General features: G+C 46.4%; 1 protein-coding gene across 4 annotated transcripts in view; it reads right to left on the reverse strand.

The window, feature by feature from the left end:
* wdr7 (WD repeat domain 7) overlaps positions 1 to 19,439 on the reverse strand; it is a 314,307-nt gene that overhangs the window by 92,402 nt on the left and 202,466 nt on the right. For all 4 annotated transcript variants that reach the window (XM_036976656.2, XM_036976659.2, XM_036976658.2 and 1 more), the window contains one exon: positions 19,010 to 19,234. In XM_036976656.2, the coding sequence (XP_036832551.2) occupies positions 19,010 to 19,234 (225 nt within the window). The remainder of the gene's footprint in view (positions 1 to 19,009; positions 19,235 to 19,439) is intronic.

Genomic DNA, 19,439 nt, shown 5'->3' on the forward strand with positions numbered 1-19,439 from the left:
GGTGCCGGAGCGCCAAGTAGAGGTCCAAAAGGCTCCTGAACAACTTCTACCGCCAAGCAATAAGATTGCTTAACAATTCATCAAAATGGCCACCCAGACTATTTACATCAACCCCCCCATTTGTTTTGTACACTGCTGCTACTCGCTGTTTATTATCTATGCAGTCACTTCACCCCTACCTACATGTAGTAATTACCTCAACTAACCTGCACCCTCGCACACTGACTCAGTACCGGTAACCACTGTATATAGCCTCCACACTGACTCAGTACCGGTAACCACTGTATATAGTCTCCACACTGACTCAGTACCGGTACCCCCTGTATATAGCCTCCACATTGACTCAGTACAGGTAACCACTGTATATAGCCTCCACATTGACTCAGTACAGGTAACCACTGTATATAGTCTCCACATTGACTCAGTACCGGTAACCACTGTATATAGTCTCCACATTCACTCTGTACCGGTACCCCCTGTATATAGCCTCCACATTGACTCAGTACAGGTACCCCCTGTATATAGCCCCCACATTGACTCAGTACCGGTAACCACTGTATATAGCCTCCACATTGACTCTGTACTGGTACACCCTGTATATAGCCTCCACATTGACTCTGTACCGTAACACCCTGTATATAGCCTCCACACTGACTCTGTACCGTAATACCCTGTATATAGTCTCCACATTGACTCTGTACCGTAACACCCTGTATATAGCCTCCACATTGACTCTGTACCGTAACACCCTGTATATAGCCTCCACATTGACTCTGTACCGTAACACCCTGTATGTAGCCTCCACATTGACTCTGTACCGTAACACCCTGTATATAGCCTCCACATTGACTCTGTACCGTAACACCCTGTATATAGCCTCCACATTGACTCTGTACCGTAACACCCTGTATATAGCCTCCACATTGACTCTGTACCGTAACACCCTGTATATAGCCTCCACACTGACTCTGTACCGTAACACCCTGTATATAGCCTCCACATTGACTCTGTACCGTAACACCCTGTATGTAGCCTCCAAATTGACTCTGTACCGTAACACCCTGTATATAGCCTCCACACTGACTCTGTACCGTAACACCCTGTATATAGGCTCCACATTGACTCTGTACTGGTACCCCCTGTATATAGCCTCCACATTGACTCTGTACCGTAACACCCTGTATATAGCCCCCACATTGACTCTGTACCGTAAAACCCTGTATATAGCCTCCACATTGACTCTGTACCGTAACACCCTGTATATAGCCTCCACATTGACTCTGTACCGTAACACCCTGTATATAGCCTCCACATTGACTCTGTACCGTAACACCCTGTATATAGCCTCCACATTGACTCTGTACCGTAACACCCTGTATATAGCCTCCACACTGACTCTGTACCGTAACACCCTGTATATAGCCTCCACATTGACTCTGTACCGTAACACCCTGTATGTAGCCTCCACATTGACTCTGTACCGTAACACCCTGTATATAGCCTCCACATTGACTCTGTACCGTAACACCCTGTGTATAGCCTCCACACTGACTCTGTACCGTAACACCCTGTATATAGCCTCCACATTGACTCTGTACCGTAACACCCTGTATATAGCCTCCACATTGACTCTGTACCGTAACACCCTGTATATAGCCCCCACATTGACTCTGTACCGTAAAACCCTGTATATAGCCTCCACATTGACTCAGTACTGTAACACCCTGTATATAGCCTCCACACTGACTCTGTACCGTAACACCCTGTATATAGCCTCCACATTGACTCTGTACCGTAACACCCTGTATATAGCCTCCACACTGACTCTGTACCGTAACACCCTGTATATAGCCTCCACATTGACTCTGTACCGTAACACCCTGTATGTAGCCTCCACATTGACTCTGTACCGTAACACCCTGTATATAGCCTCCACATTGACTCTGTACCGTAACACCCTGTGTATAGCCTCCACACTGACTCTGTACCGTAACACCCTGTATATAGCCTCCACATTGACTCTGTACCGTAACACCCTGTATATAGCCTCCACATTGACTCTGTACCGTAACACCCTGTATATAGCCCCCACATTGACTCTGTACCGTAAAACCCTGTATATAGCCTCCACATTGACTCTGTACCGTAATACCCTGTATATAGCCTCCACATTGACTCTGTACCGTAACACCCTGTATATAGCCTCCACATTGACTCTGTATCGTAACACCCTGTATATAGTCTCCACATTGACTCTGTACCGTAATACCCTGTATATAGCCTCCACATTGACTCTGTACCGTAACACCCTGTATATAGCCTCCACATTGACTCTGTACCGTAACACCCTGTATGTAGCCTCCACATTGACTCTGTACCGTAATACCCTGTATATAGCCTCCACATTGACTCTGTACCGTAATACCCTGTGTATAGCCTCCACATTGACTCAGTACCGGTACCCCCTGTATATAGCCTCCATATTGACTCTGTACTGGTACCCCCTGTATATAGCCTCCACATTGACTCTGTACCGTAATACCCTGTATATAGCCTCCACATTGACTCTGTACCGTAATACCCTGTATATAGCCTCCACATTGACTCTGTACCGTAATACCCTGTATATAGCCTCCACATTGAGTCTGTACCGTAATACCCTGTGTATAGCCTCGTTATTGTTATTTTATTGAGTTACTTTTTATTATTATTATTATTATAATATTTTTAAGTTAGTTAATTTGGGAAATATTTTCTTAACTCTTTCTTGAACTGCATTGTTGGTTGTATTCTCTTTATCTCGGTAATGTATCTCTGTAATGTATCTCGGTAATGTGTTTGTAATGTGTTGTAAGGTCTACTACACCTGTTGTATTCAGCATTTCACTGTGAGGTCTACTACACCTGTTGTATTCAACATTTCACTGTAAGGTCTACTACACCTGTTGTATTCAACATTTCACTGTGAGGTCTACTACACCTGTTGTATTCAGCATTTCACTGTAAGGTCTACTACACCTGTTGTATTCAACATTTCACTGTAAGGTCTACTACACCTGTTGTATTCAACATTTCACTGTAAGGTCTATTACACCTGTTGTATTCAGCATTTCACTGTGAGGTCTACTACACCTGTTGTATTCAGCATTTCACTGTGAGGTCTACTACACCTGTTGTATTCAGCATTTCACTGTGAGGTCTACTACACCTGTTGTATTCAACATTTCACTGTGAGGTCTACTACACCTGTTGTATTCAGCATTTCACTGTAAGGTCTACTACACCTGTTGTATTCAACATTTCACTGTAAGGTCTACTACACCTGTTGTATTCAACATTTCACTGTAAGGTCTATTACACCTGTTGTATTCAGCATTTCACTGTGAGGTCTACTACACCTGTTGTATTCAGCATTTCACTGTGAGGTCTACTACACCTGTTGTATTCAACATTTCACTGTAAAGTCTATTACACCTGTTGTATTCAGCATTAGACTTAGCATTAGGGATCATCAACTAGATTCAGCCGCTCGCTGATTCTTTCTTTCTTGATGATCAGGGGGCTGGAATATAATAACAAATAATTTCTAGATTTCTAGACTGCAAATTGACCAACAAGATGCCCAAACAGATCTAATATTTGATTAAAACAATCATTTCAAACCTTGCTTACATTTGTATATGATCACATATTCTGTGTGGAAAAACTTTAAAACAGATTAACTAAATGTAAATCACTTGGAGATGACTTCCTGGTGTTTTTACTCTTTTAATGTGCAACAATAAAACAATTTAAAATTAAATACAATTTGCTCAGACGGGCCAAATAAAATCACATAATTTTGATGTCAACAATTTCAGAAAATGTTTTACAGACATGATCAACCTCAACTGATGGTGGAGCATTTTCTGGAAATGTTTACATCAAAATTACGAGAGCTCAGATTTCCCGCAGACACTGGTTTGTATGTGTGTGTGTGTGTCTGTGTGCGCGGTGTATGTGTGTGCGGTGTGTGCAGAGGGATTGCCCCGGGTAATGCACTAATTGAAAGGGTCTGGCAGGGCGTCTCAGGCCACATGGGGGAAGAGAGAGAGAAGAGAGAGAGAGAAGAGAGAGATGAGAGAGAGAGAGAGAAGAGATAGAGAGAGGAGAGAGGGAAGAGAGAGAAGAGAGAGAGAGAAGAGAGAAAAGAGAGAAGAGAGAGAAGAGAGAGAGAGGAGAGAGAGAGGAGAGAGAGAGAAGATAGAAGAGAGAGAGAGGAGAGAGAGAAGAGAGAAAATAGAGAGGAGAGAGAAGAGAGAAAAGAGAGAAGAGAGAAGAGAGAGAGAAGAGAGGAGAGAGAAGGAGAGAAGAGAGGAGAGAGGAGAAGAGAGAGAAGAGAGGAGAGAGAAGAGAGAGAAGAGAGAGAGAGAAGAGAGGAGAGAGGAGAGAGAAAATAGATAGAAGAGAGAGAGAGAAGGGAGAGAGAAGGGAGAGAGAGGAGAGAGAAGGGAGAGAGAGGAGAGAGAGAAGAGAGACACCTGACCCTCGAACATACAGATGTAGAGTAGAGAAGAAAAGAGCTTGAGTCAGAGAGACGGGACGGCCTTCAACAGACAGGACTGACAAAACATCAGGAGACAGACAGCAGTACCTGAACCACAGCCACAAACAATAGAGCCCTCTGGTATCCAAGGGTTACTTTTCATACACATTCAATAGAGTCAGAAGCATCGATATTCTTACTGGACGAGTATCGCAATATTTTCGGCATGTTGGAACATAGAACCCGAAGCAGACCAAACTCGTTGGTCCTTTTAAAAATAAAAAAAAAACCCTGCTGTATGTGAAATATATTGTGTTTATAAGTTGGAAAATAAATACATGTGACTCTGGATCACGACATAAATGTCTGTCTGTTTACAACATTGCAGCTGTTTTCCTAAAAGAAGTCCCAGCCCTACATTCTAGATGCCATTCTATAGTCTGAACTCACAAAGTAATGAATGACATTATGGTAGAAACTCAGGAAACTAAATACAGAAGGTTTAATTCAAATACAATATAATCGCTTATGGCCTACATCTTGTTAAAGGTATATATTAGAATATGTTAAGTACATTTTACAGCATTAGTAGGAGTAGACACAGAATGTACTCCATGTCTGACCTCTAGCTTGCCCTCCTCTCTCTACAACTGGTCGTATGGAGTTGTTATTATATAACATAAATACGCTTAGCCAAAAGGTTGCACTCCTCAACCAACCGTCTGGCAGACAGAGACAGAGATGAGAGAGACGGAGTCTGCTGTTAGCTAGTGATAGATAGCAGTCTCCTGTTAGCTAGTGATAGATAGCAGTCCCCTGTTAGCTAGTGATAGATAGTAGTCTGCTGTTAGCTAGTGATAGATAGCAGTCTGCTGTTAACTAGTGATAGATAGTAGTCTGCTGTTAGCTAGTGATAGATAGTAGTCTGCTGTTAGCTAGTGATAGATAGTAGTCTGCTGTTAGCTAGTGATAGATAGCAGTCCCCTGTTAGCTAGTGATAGATAGCAGTCTGCTGTTAGCTAGTGATAGATAGCAGTCTGCTGTTAGCTAGTGATAGATAGCAGTCTGCTGTTAGCTAGTGATAGATAGCAGTCTGCTGTTAGCTAGTGATAGATAGCAGTCTCATGTTAGCTAGTGAATGATAGCAGTCTGCTGTTAGCTAGTGATAGATAGCAGTCTCCTGTTAGCTAGTGATAGATAGCAGTCTCATGTTAGCTAGTGAAAGATAGTAGTCTCCTGTTAGCTAGTGATAGATAGCAGTCTGCTGTTAGCTAGTGATAGATAGCAGTCTCATGTTAGCTAGTGAATGATAGCAGTCTGCTGTTAGCTAGTGATAGATAGCAGTCTCCTGTTAGCTAGTGATAGATAGCAGTCTCATGTTAGCTAGTGATAGATAGCAGTCTCCTGTTAGCTAGTGATAGATAGCAGTCTCCTGTTAGCTAGTGATAGATAGCAGTCTCCTGTTAGCTAGTGATAGATAGCAGTCTGCTGTTAGCTAGTGATAGATAGGCAAGCCATCTCCCACAGAGAAGGGTCCAACCATCTCCCACAGAGAAGGGTCCAACCATCTCCCACAGAGAAGAGTCCAACCATCTCCCACAGAGATGGGTCCAACCATCTCCCACAGAGATGGGTCCAACCATCTCCCACAGAGATGAGTCCAACCATCTCAGTCCAACCATCTCCCACAGAGAAGGGTCCAACCATCTCCCACAGAGATGAGTCCAACCATCTCCCCCAGAGATGAGTCCAACCATCTCCCCCAGAGAAGGGTCCAACCATCTCCCCCAGAGAAGGGTCCAACCATCTCCCCCAGAGAAGGGTTCAACCATCTCCCCCAGAGAAGGGTTCAACCATCTCCCCCAGAGAAGGGTCCAACCATCTCCCACAGAGAAGGGTCCAACCATGTCCCACAGAGAAGGGTCCAACCATGTCCCACAGAGAAGGGTCCAACCATCTCCCACAGAGAAGGGTCCAACCATCTCCCACAGAGAAGGGTCCAACCATCTCCCACAGAGAAGGGTCCAACCATCTCCCACAGAGAAGGGTCCAACCATCTCCCACAGAGAAGGGTCCAACCATCTCCTCCAGAGAAGGGTCCAACCATCTCCCACAGAGAAGGGTCCAAACATCTTTGCAGTTATGCATCATTGCCATTGGTATGGAAAAGACTTGTGCTTGTACTTTATACTGGGAGGGTGTTCTGTCCAGCCCATGACATCCTTCTGCTCTTATACTGGGAGGGTGTTCTGTCCAGCCCATGACATCCTTCTGCTTTTATACTGGGAGGGTGTTCTGTCCAGCCCATTACATCCTTCTGCTTTTATACTGGGAGGGTGTTCTGTCAAGCCCATGACATCCTTCTGCTTTTATACTGGGAGGGTGTTCTGTCCAGCCCATGACATCCTTCTGCTTTTATACTGGGAGGGTGTTCTGTCCTGCCCATGACATCCTTCTGCTTTTATACTGGGAGGGTGTTCTGTCCAGCCCATGACATCCTTCTGCTTTTATACTGGGAGGGTGTTCTGTCCAGCCCATGACATCCTTCTGCTTTTATACTGGGAGGGTGTTCTGTCCAGCCCATGACATCCTTCTGCTTTTATATTGAGCTAGTTCAGCGTATACTTTCAAACTGATATTTTAATCTCTGTCACATGAAACCGTTCACATGTGCGGTGCCCTTTTGACAACGGTGTTTTCCCGTTTTGCCCCAATCAGGTCACGCATCCCAAATGCACATCGGTCCGGGTACATTTCTCCAATGTCCGGTAAACTTAAAATGTTGCCGGTCAAACGTCTGGCGGCGCCACATTTTCCTAATGGAAACCTTGGCACAAACACACAGGCACGTAAGCATGCACATTAGCACACACGCACGCTCACCACACACACACACACACACAAAGAGAATATATCTTACAAATCACACTGAACCTGACAATGCCAATCTCTGAGCCATGCATACTGCCCTGCCTTACACACACACACACACCAGGGTTCCTTACACTAATCATTTGACAGAACGCACACCAGGGTTCCTTACACGAATCATTTGACAGAACCCACACCAGGGTTCCTTACACTAATCATTTGACAGAACGCACACCAGGGTTCCTTACACGAATCATTTGACAGAACCCACACCAGGGTTCCTTACACTAATCATTTGACAGAACGCACACCAGGGTTCCTTACACGAATCATTTGACAGAACAGCGTCAGTTTATTGCTGCAACACATTTTCGGAGGTCCCCGCTGACCAGCCTACTGTAGTCCCAACAGCTCTGACTAGCCTACTGTAGTCCCAACAGCTCCGACTAGCCTACTGTAGTCCCAACAGCTCTGACTAGCCTACTGTAGTCCCAACAGCTCCGACTAGCCTACTGTAGTCCCAACAGCTCTGACTAGTCTACTGTAGTCCCAACAGCTCTGACTAGCCTACTGTAGTCCCAACAGCTCTGACTAGCCTACTGTAGTCCCAACAGCTCTGACTAGCCTACTGTAGTCCCAACAGCTCTGACTAGCCTACTGCAGCCAACTGCAGCCCCAACAGCTCTGAGCAGCCAACAGCTCTGAGCAGCCTACTGCAGCCTCAACAGCTCTGAGCAGCCTACTGCAGCCCCAACAGCTCTGAGCAGCCTACTGCAGCCAACAGCCTACTGCAGCCCCAACAGCTCTGAGCAGCCAACAGCTCCGAGCAGCCTACTGCAGCCTCAACAGCTCTGAGCAGCCTACTGCAGCCCCAACAGCTCTGAGCAGCCTACTGCAGCCAACAGCCTACTGCAGCCCCAACAGCTCTGAGCAGCCAACAGCTCCGAGCAGCCTACTGCAGCCTCAACAGCTCTGACCAGCCTACTGCAGCCAACAGCAGCCCCAACAGCTCTGTGCAGCCTACTGCAGCCCCAACAGCACTGAGCAGCCTCCTGCAGCCCCAACAGCTCTGAGCAGCCTACTGCAGCCCCAACAGCTCTGAGCAGCCTACTGCAGCCCCAACAGCACTGAGCAGCCTACTGCAGCCTACAGCACTGAGCAGCCTACTGCAGCCTACAGCACTGATCAGCCTACTGCAGCCTACAGCACTGATCAGCCTACTGCAGCCTACAGCACTGATCAGCCTACTGCAGCCTACAGCACTGAGCAGCCTACTGCAGCCTACAGCACTGATCAGCCTACTGCAGCCTACAGCACTGAGCAGCCTACTGCAGCCTACAGCACTGAGCAGCCTACTGCAGCCTACAGCACTGAGCAGCCTACTGCAGCCTACAGCACTGAGCAGCCTACTGCAGCCTACAGCACTGAGCAGCCTACTGCAGCCTACAGCACTGAGCAGCCTACTGCAGCCTACAGCACTGAGCAGCCTACTGCAGCCAACAGCACTGAGCAGCCTACTGCAGCCAACAGCACTGAGCAGCCTACTGCAGCCCCAACAGCTCTGAGCAGCCTACTGCAGCCCCAACAGCACTGAGCTGACAGACAGACAGACAGACAGACAGACGAGAGAGACAGGAGATCCTCCCTCCAACCCAGTACGTCCTTGTTAGCCTGATGGATAATTCTTGCCCTCTGGCTCAGGCTTGTCTAAGGAAATTCATCCCTGGCAGTACCTCATCATAGCACAGACCAGTGTGTGTGTGTGTGTGTGTGTGTGTGTGTGTGTGTGTGTGTGTGTGTGTGTGTTCCATATATCTGTTGCAGAGACAGCGTCATCATTGTTACCAGAGACAATTCACAAGCTGTCCTTCTCCATAAGTTCCTGTGCCTTATTTTAGCTGGTGAGCAGAGCAGGACCGATTCAAGTAGATAATGGTCAGCCAGCCAGCCAATCTATCTAATGCCTTTTATAAACAACAGAACAGGAACAGTTTGTATTGCATTCGTGAATTACGATTTATTTAATATGTTTAGGCTAATTATTCAAAGCTCCCTTTTGTTATTTTTTTATTTTTTTAAAACTAAAACGCTTCATTACATTTCAAAGCATGAATGTCTCAAATGCTGTGTGATGGCATGTATTTTTGTGTTTTAATTTTTTTTTACAAAATTTCTAGTAACCTTAGCTATTTGTTATTACGGAGTAACGTGTTTAGATTGCTGAGGGTTTTTGATTTTGATTTTAGATTTAATTCTGTAACGTAACAAAACGTTGGAACAAGGAAAGGGGTCCGAATACTTTCCCGAAACCATCCGTATTCATCACAAACAATTTCATTATCACACTTGTCTGTGTGATGTACTGCGCCATCCCCAAGACCAGAGACAATCAGACAGGTGTCTCATGGGAAAACAAATGACTGGTCGACCAAACAATCGATCAGTCCAACTAAATGGGGTCAGTCATAAAAACCAAAATCTGTCATTTGTTTTTCAGCCCAAACAGCAGCCCTGCTTTTTTTTCCCCAAATACCATCAACTGACATAATCGTTGAACCGTCATAACTATTGCAGATTGCACCTTTAAAGGCTAATTCCTCTGGCACCAAGTAAAGAATCAGAGAAATCAACAAGGTGATGGCATGTAAGTGTTCATACAACCATTGTCACATTCCCCAGTTTCTGTGTTGGTTTTCGGGTGTGTATGTGTCTATTTCAGGAAATGGCTTCCTGGATTCCAAAGCAGCTGATTGGTCGGCCCATCACTAATTGGCGCTCTGACCCCGCCCTCTCGTCAGGGGATACAGCTGTCTGCAATTACCGACTCCTAACAAAGGAGGGAGAGCTTCTTTGTATGTTCTGGTAAATTTGTTGAGGTATGTGTACACCATAGTACCTAGTGTTTTGGTAGCCTCTCCTGTAGAGGTATGTGTGCACCATAGTACCTAGTGTTTTGGTAGCCTCTCCTGTAGAGGTATGTGTGCACCATAGTACCTAGTGTTTTGGTAGCCTCTCCTGTAGAGGTATGTGTTTGGTTTATTTCCCCGGGGGGGGGGGGGGGGGGGCACCTTGTGAGTATTTAGGCATGAGGCCTGTGGGCACACATATACCCATAGTATGTACTCTGTCTATGCACTAGGTAAGACCTGGGCGGACCATCCCCTGTATTTTGGTTAGCGCACCAGGTGGTGTTACGAATAGGTAAGTAGGGGGTAGGCAGGTAAGTTAGGCAGGTAAGGTAGGCAGGTAAGGTAGGCAGGTAAGGTAGGCAGGTAAGGTAGGCAGGTAAGTTAGGCAGGTAAGTTAGGCAGGTAAGGTAGGAGGTAAGTTAGGAGGTAAGGTAGGCAGGTAAGGTAGGCAGGTAAGGTAGGAGGTAAGGTAGGAGGTAAGGTAGGAGAGGGGGATCTTTAACTTTCTTTGCTTGCGTCCAGTCCCTTTTCTCCACTATTCCCGGTAAACGGTAAATATTCTCTGCCTATGTAGGTGCGGGTAAGGATGACAATCACATACCTCTTTCATTCCACGGGGAGTTGAGTTCCCTCTTCCAAGAGGCGTACGCAACAACCATCCACACAGATATATACTATATAAAAACATTCTTTAAAAATAACACAGACTGACCAGGTGAATGATTTGTTAAATCAAATCAGTGTAGATGAAGGGGAAGAGACTGGTTAAAACAAGGATTTTTCAGCCTTGAAACATGGATGGTGTTTGTGTGTCATTCAGAGGGTGAATTGGCAAGACAAAATATTTAAGTGCCTTTGAACGGGGTATGGTAGTAGGTGCCAGGCTCACCAGTTTGCTGGGTTTTTTCCACGGTCAACAGTTTCCCTGTGTGTATCAAGAACGGTCCACCACCCAAAAGGACATCCAGTCAACGTGACACAACTTTGGGGAAGCATTGGCGTCAACATGGGCCAGCATCCCCAACATGGGCCAGCATCCCCACACCTTTTGGGGTTGGTGGGTGGGTGGGTGGGGGGGGGGGGGGGGGTGCGCAACTCAATATTAGGAAGGTGTTCTTAATGTTTAGTACACTCAGTCTGTATAGAAGAACCAGCGTCATCACATCCTTGCACCATGGTATTTTGCTTAGATGCTGGTCACATAATATCTTTCTACATTATTGGAACTAACTTACACACTTGATAGAGGCTCTGCCCCCCGGGGGATCAGAAATATATATATCGCCCTGCTGTTAGACGGGTTATTGGCTGGGGAGCAGTACAGATCTTCCACTCTTGATTGCACATTAAATGGAACCCTATTCCCTTATAGAGTGCACTACCCTATGTGCAACTGGTCAAAAGTAGTGCACTACATAGGGGATTGGGTGCGATTCGGGATACACGCCACAATAGAGGAGTGTAGGTCTGAGCCTAGATGAGAACACACAGAGCCAATCGCATTAATAATCTACGGCAGACTCCTCCCAGCACGCCATCGCCACGGAGACTGGAGGACTTATTATTGATTATTGGGTTGGAGACCAAGGACCGTGGTGGGGTGGCTGGGACTACAGGTCTCTAGATTTGTCTGTATGGAGGGATGTGGGACTACAGGTCTGTGTATCTGTCTGTATGGAGGGATCTGTCTGTATGGAGGGATGTGGTACAACAAGGTCTCACAGTCCCACTGCCGTGTTACACGTTTTTACTTCGCACTTTTATTCAAAAGTCAAATTTCAACGTTTTGTTTTTCTACCTTTTAACATTAAAAAGGTTATGGATAGGGTTAAAACATTACGTTTAGGTATTCACGCCGAATGGTTAAGTTAAAATGTACATCCTCTCGTGCTCTGTCAGGTTGGATGGGGAACGTCGTTGCACAGCCATTTTCTACCACTGGGATTTAAAACGAGACCTTCGGTACCAGAGTCATGGGGTTACGTCCGTCCATAACACCCTAGAAAAACCCAAGCCTACTTGATGGTAATAGCGTTCACGGTTGCCCCTAGTGGCAGGTTTTGAAGCCATTTCCCGATGTCCTCAGGACATGAGGATAGATGTCCCAAAACAATTTGATGTAAATCTTGAGCGATCTGGCTGTGCGTGTCTCTTCAGAAATATATTCTACTTTACGACAACCTTTTACAGGTCCAAGGTGATTATGAGCTAAGAGCATCAACTGAATTTTTCAACGTGGTTTTTAAGGTGCCGCTTTCACACGTCTCCCCTCTCCTCAGTGTTTTATTCTGATCGAGACGCAACAGAGCGTCGTTCCCTAAAATCTCTTTTCAACAAACAATAAACAGGCAGTAAAAATATCAACGTCTTTAAAAGGCTCATGTTAACAACTAGAAACATACGTGTGCGTGTTTGTGTTTTAATGGCTGTGCTGTACCAGTGTGATGTATGTGAGAGGTGAGGATCAGCTTCACCCCCCCCCAACCCCCCCCCCCAGTAACATATCAGTCTCTACATCTTTACAGTCATTTAGCAGATGCCTCTTATCCAGACACAATTACAATTAGACGCATTTAACCTTAAGATAACTAGGTGAGGGACGACGACACGTCACAATCGTATCAAGTATCATTTCCCCCTTAACAGAGTATTTACCAGAAAAAGTCAGTGGTAAGTGGGAGGGTTGGGATGGCAAGTTGTTGTTGCATTGCCTGAAAGTCAGTAGGGGCAGTTCCATAGGCACTAGATCATCATCTACCACTAGGCACGGCTGGAGATGGCTCATAAACACTAACAAGGTCCTAGAGAAGCCAGTCAAGTAAGTCTGGAGAGAAGATCATAACAGTAACAAGGTCCTAGAGAAGATCATAAACAGTAACAAGGTCCTAGAGAAGATCATAAACAGTAACAAGGTCCTAGAGAAGATCATAAACAGTAACAAGGTCCTGGAGACGGCTCATAAACAGTAACAAGGTCCTAGAGAAGATCATAAACAGTAACAAGGTCCTAGAGAAGATCATAAACAGTAACAAGGTCCTAGAGAAGATCATAAACAGTAACAAGGTCCTAGAGAAGATCATAAACAGTAACAAGGTCCTAGAGAAGATCATAAACAGTAACAAGGTCCTAGAGAAGATCATAAACAGTAACAAGGTCCTAGAGAAGATCATAAACAGTAACAAGGTCCTAGAGAAGATCATAAACAGTTACAAGGTCCTAGAGAAGATCATAAACAGTAACAAGGTCCTAGAGAAGATCATAAACAGTAACAAGGTCCTAGAGAAGATCATAAACAGTAACTAGGTCCTAGAGAAGATCATAAACAGTAACAAGGTCCTAGAGAAGATCATAAACAGTAACAAGGTCCTGGAGACGGCTCATAAACAGTAACAAGGTCCTAGAGAAGATCATAAACAGTAACAAGGTCCTAGAGAAGATCATAAACAGTAACAAGGTCCTAGAGAAGCCAGTCAAGTAATGCTACTTTTTTAAATATACATTTTTTTTCCATCTCAGTTTAACACTCACAGTGGATGTCATAGGGGTTAAAAGCCACCATACTGTTTTTTGCCTTAGGGTCACTTTTGGGAAATGGAGGCCCTTCAAGGTCCCCGTATAAATGAAGGTTTTAGAGCTTGACTGTCTTACAATAAAGTTAGGCACAACAACACAAAACACAACAAGTGCAGTCTCAACTACTGTACCTCCCCCCGTTCTTGTTTTCCCTATATTATGTAACCCTATAGGGGATATTATAGAGGCGACAATAGTCACGACAATATAGGCATTGGTTGAAGCACAGTGTTAAAATCTCCCTACCATCATATCTAAGCCAATATGACAAAAATCTCTCTCTCAAAAAAAAAAATGCGAATCAACTTGGAGGTACACAACACCCTCCCCACCTCTTGTCATGAGCCGTCTGGCTGTTACCCGAGAACCACATACCGGGTCGTTAGCATTAGGGTTGTTAGCATTAGGGGCGTTAGGGTCGTTAGCGTTAGGGTCGTTAGCATTAGGGTCGTTAGCGTCGTTAGCGTTAGGGTCGTCAGACAATTTTAATGTCCAGAAGTCGCTCAATATTTAGGCGACGGATAAGAACAAATCAAATCAAATGTTACTTGTCACACGCACCGAATACAACAGGTGTTACAGTGAAATGTGTACAACTTACAAGCCCTTAATAAACATAAGAAATAAAAAGTAATTGGGTTGGTTGCTCGGCAACAACAACAACAACAACAACAACAGGTGCTTGCGGCATGTTGCCAGTCATAAGAAGGGCTCCTCTATTGAGCCAGCTCGGCTCCTCTATTGAGCCAGCTCGGCTCCCCTATTGAGCCAGCTCGGCTCCCCTATTGAGCCAGCTCGGCTCCCCTATTGAGCCAGCTCGGCTCCCCTATTGAGCCAGCTCGGCTCCCCTATTGAGCCAGCTCGGCTCCCCTATTGAGCCAGCTCGGCTCCCCTATTGAGCCAGCTCGGCTCCTCTATTGAGCCAGCTCGGCTCCTCTATTGAGCCAGCTCGGCTCCTCTATTGAGCTAGCTATATGGTGGTATTCCAGCTGAGGTTAATCAAGAAGATCAAGAATCAAGAAGATCACTTGATTAACTAGGTGGCTCACTTGCTAACTTTAGCTTGCTTGTACAGCAGCTAGCCTCTGTTGCAAACTAACATCAGTCGGCTGAAAGCTAGCTAGCTAGCTAGCGAACTGGCACAGAAGAGTGAAGTCATCGTGTGTAAACTGCTGATCAGGTAGAAACAACGTTTAAGCTACGTATTCTTTTGACAGAGGTTAATATATACTGTTCATTGATCAGTAATCGATCAAACAGGACCGTGTTTTAAACACAGCTGAGCTTTATGTCAATATTACACAGGTGAACCAACAGTTTTTTTTACATTTATTTTTTATTTTACCTTTATTTAACCAGGCAAGTCAGTTAAGAACAAATTCTTATTTTCAATGACGGCCTACCAGGGAACAGCGGGTTAACTGCCTTGTTCAGGGGCAGAACGACAGATTTGTACCTTGTCAGCTCGGGGATTTGAACTTGCAACCTTCCGGTTACTAGTCCAATGCTCTTACCACTAGGCTACCCTGCCGCCCCAGTTACAGAAACCAGGAAGGTAGACAGGCTCTGCTGTGTCCACCACACCACATAACTGTTGTTATGTCGGGAACCTACTGACCAACATAGGATTTTACTACGACGTATTGCTAAAATACAGGCACATTAATTATTACAAGACAAAACAACTCAATCAAGCCTGATGTTCTTGTGAGTGTGAAAACATGAAAAGGTAGCAGAATGGGCTAATGTTTTACTGTGGTGTGGGAAGACTCCAATACCTTTTCTTGTATGTGGTATAAATGACATTGTTGTGGAAGCCCCTCTAAGAGTATGAATCAGACTGTTTGAGAAGGTTTGAATCCCGAGCAACCTGCCTACACATAGTTTGAAGTACAATATAACAACATGGCTGCTGTAGTAGGTCAACGCTGTGTGCTGTAAAACCTTGGTAGAGCATGGGTGGACTAGGTATTGTGGTGCTGGAAAACCTTGGTAGAGCATGGGTGGACTAGGTATTGTGGTGCTGGAAAAACCTTGGTAGAGTATGGGTGGACTAGGCATTGTGGTGCTGTAAAACCTTGGTGGAGCATGGGTGGACTAGGCATTGTGGTGCTGTAAAACCTTGGTAGAACATGGGTGGACTAGGCATTGTGGTGCTGTAAAACCTTGGTAGAACATGGGTGGACTAGGCATTGTGGTGCTGTAAAACCTTGGTAGAACATGGGTGGACTAGGCATTGTGGTGCTGTAAAACCTTGGTAGAACATGGGTGGACTAGGCATCGTGGTGCTGTAAAATCTTGGTAGAACATGGGTGGACTAGGCATTGTGGTGCTGTAAAACCTTGGTAGAACATGGGTGGACTAGGTATTGTGGTGCTGTAAAACCTTGGTAGAACATGGGTGGACTAGGTATTGTGGTGCTGTAAAACCTTGGTAGAACATGGGTGGACTAGGTATTGTGGTGCTGTAAAACCTTGGTAGAACATGGGTGGACTAGGCATTGTGGTGCTGGATAACCTTGGTAGAGCATGGGTGGACTAGGCATTGTGGTGCTGGATAACCTTGGTAGAGCATGGGTGGACTAGGCATTGTGGTGCTGTAAAACCTTGGTAGAGCATGGGTGGACTAGGCATTGTGGTGCTGTAAAACCTTGGTGGAGCATGGGTGGACTAGGCATTGTGGTGCTGTAAAACCTTGGTAGAACATGGGTGGACTAGGCATTGTGGTGCTGGATAACCTTGGTAGAGCATGGGTGGACTAGGCATTGTGGTGCTGTAAAACCTTGGTAGAGCATGGGTGGACTAGGCATTGTGGTGCTGGATAACCTTGGTGGAGCATGGGTGGACTAGGCATTGTGGTGCTGGATAACCTTGGTGGAGCATGGGTGGACTAGGCATTGTGGTGCTGGATAACCTTGGTGGAGCATGGGTGGACTAGGCATTGTGGTGCTCGTGAATTTCCTTTATTTATCGACTTCAGACCAAATGCATATTCTCATTAAAAACAGATTTTTGGGAGGTTTAATACTTCACTAAGCAGTCCTTCTCCACATTATTTGACCATGGCGTTAGCACAACAACACAGCCATTCCCCCTCCATAGAGACATGTCCCCCTCCATAGAGACATGTCCCCCTCCATAGAGACATTCCCCCCTCCATAGAGACATTCCCCCCTCCATAGAGACATTCCCCCCTCCATAGAGACATCCCCCCCCTCCATAGAGACATCCCCCCCCTCCATAGAGACATCCCCCCCTCCATAGAGACATTCCCCCCTCCATAGAGACATTCCTCCCTCCATAGAGACATTCCCCCCTCCATAGAGACATTCCCCCCTCCATAGAGACATTCCCCCTCCATAGAGACATTCCCCCTCCATAGAGACATTCCCCCTCCATAGAGACATTCCCCCTCCATAGAGACATTCCCCCTCCATAGAGACATTCCCCCTCCATAGAGACATTCCCCCTCTTCTTCCCGACCCGTTTTTTCCTCCGGTTTGATTGACAGCTCAGAGGATCAAAGTGGTGGCAATGTTTGCATTCCAATATGCCCTCTATTCTCTCTCTCCCCTCTTTCCCCTCTCTCTCTCTAATCTCCTACCCTCTCCCTCCCTTTCTCTCTCTCCCCCTTCCCCTCTTTCTCCCTCCCCCCTTCCCCTCTCTCACACACCTTCCCCTCTCTCACACACACACACCTTCCCCTCTCTCACACACACACACCTTCCCCTCTCTCACACACACACACACACCTTCCCCTCTCCCACACACACACACCTTCCCCTCTCTCACACACACACACCTTCCCCTCTCTCACACACACACACCTGCCCCTCTCTCACACACACCTTCCCCTCTCTCACACACACCTTCCCCTCTCTCACACACACCTTCCCCTCTCTCACACACACCTTCCCCTCTCTCACACACACCTTCCCCTCTCTCACACACACCTTCCCCTCTCACACACACCTTCCCCTCTCTCACACACACCTTCCCCTCTCTCTCACACACACCTTCCCCTCTCTCTCACATACACCTTCCTCTCTCTCTCACACACACCTTCCCCTCTCTCTCACACACACCTTCCCCTCTCTCTCACACACACCTTCCCCTCTCTCTCACACACACCTTCCCCTCTCTCTCACACCTTCCTCTCTCTCTCACACCTTCCTCTCTCTCTCACACCTTCCTCTCTCTCTCACACCTTCCTCTCTCTCACACCTTCCTCTCTCTCACACCTTCCTCTCTCTCACACCTTCCTCTCTCTCACACCTTCCTCTCTCTCACACCTTCCTCTCTCTCACACCTTCCTCTCTCTCACACCTTCCTCTCTCTCACACCTTCCTCTCTCTCACACCTTCCTCTCTCTCACACCTTCCTCTCCCTCTCACCTTCCTCTCTCTCTCACCTTCCTCTCTCACCTTCCTCTCTCTCTCTCACCTTCCTCTCTCTCTCTCACCTTCCTCTCTCTCTCTCACACACCTTCCTCTCTCTCTCACACACACCTTCCTCTCTCTCTCACACACACCTTCCTCTCTCTCTCACACACCTTCCTCTCTCCTCTCTCTCTCTGCAGGGTGACAGCCTGGGCTCTGCTCTGAATGGGGAACTCCACATTGATTGCATCTCTCTCTCTCTCTCTCTCTGAACACAGATGCAACGCGGCTCAACTGTTCTCTATGAGAGCTGAACTAACTAACGCACGCAGGCAGGTGAGAGATCTAAACTTTCAACAATATGAATAAAGAAGACCCCAGGCAACGAGAGGTAGAGGGGGAGACGTACAGAGCCACACCATAGGGAGAGCTAGCTACCTGGTAGGTTATTCACGTGGCCTTCCCTTCACTCCAACACACTCAGAGTGTGTGAGTGAGTGAGTGAATGAGTATCAGTGTGGGATGGTAGAAGTCACTTATTCATTCCTATCGAGGCTAAAACTCTTGAAAGCTCTCAGACTTCACAAAGTCACCAAGTACTCGACTCTGATATATAACCACTCATATTCTCAGAACAACATGTAGAGAGAAAGCAGCCACTCGCAGACAAGTGGGAGAAAGATAGAAGGGCGTATATGGAGACAGACTTGCGCGTGCCGAGCACAGAGAGAGAAAGAGGGCGTGTCCACTCACAGGTGTGTCGGGCCAGGGAGTAGTTGGATCCTCCAGTAGTCAGTCCAAAACCTTCTGGAGCCTGTCCACTGGTCCTGGCACGAGACGGCAGCTTAGGGGGTTCCAGCTCCGCCCCGAACTCCGCCCCGATGACCCCCAGCAGGACGATGGCGGTGGCCTGCTTACGACGCTCCTCGTACGAGTTGCAGATCTTCTTGGTGTTGGGAGGCAGGTTGGACAGACAGCCTGGAGAAGAAGATCACAGTGAGAGGGTCGTTTAAAAAGCATCAGGTGACAATACTAACAACTGGTAAACGATAAACTCCCTCTATTGGGTGAAATACCACAGTGTGACATCACAGCGGCAACATTTGTGACCCTTTGCACACAAGGTCAACCAGTGAAGAACGAACACCATTGTAAATACAACCCATATTTATTCTCTCTTTTG

This window comes from Oncorhynchus mykiss, chromosome 5 (assembly GCF_057628025.1).
Source record: "Oncorhynchus mykiss isolate SJ-2025 chromosome 5, ASM5762802v1, whole genome shotgun sequence".
Classification (NCBI taxonomy): Eukaryota; Metazoa; Chordata; class Actinopteri; order Salmoniformes; family Salmonidae; genus Oncorhynchus; species Oncorhynchus mykiss.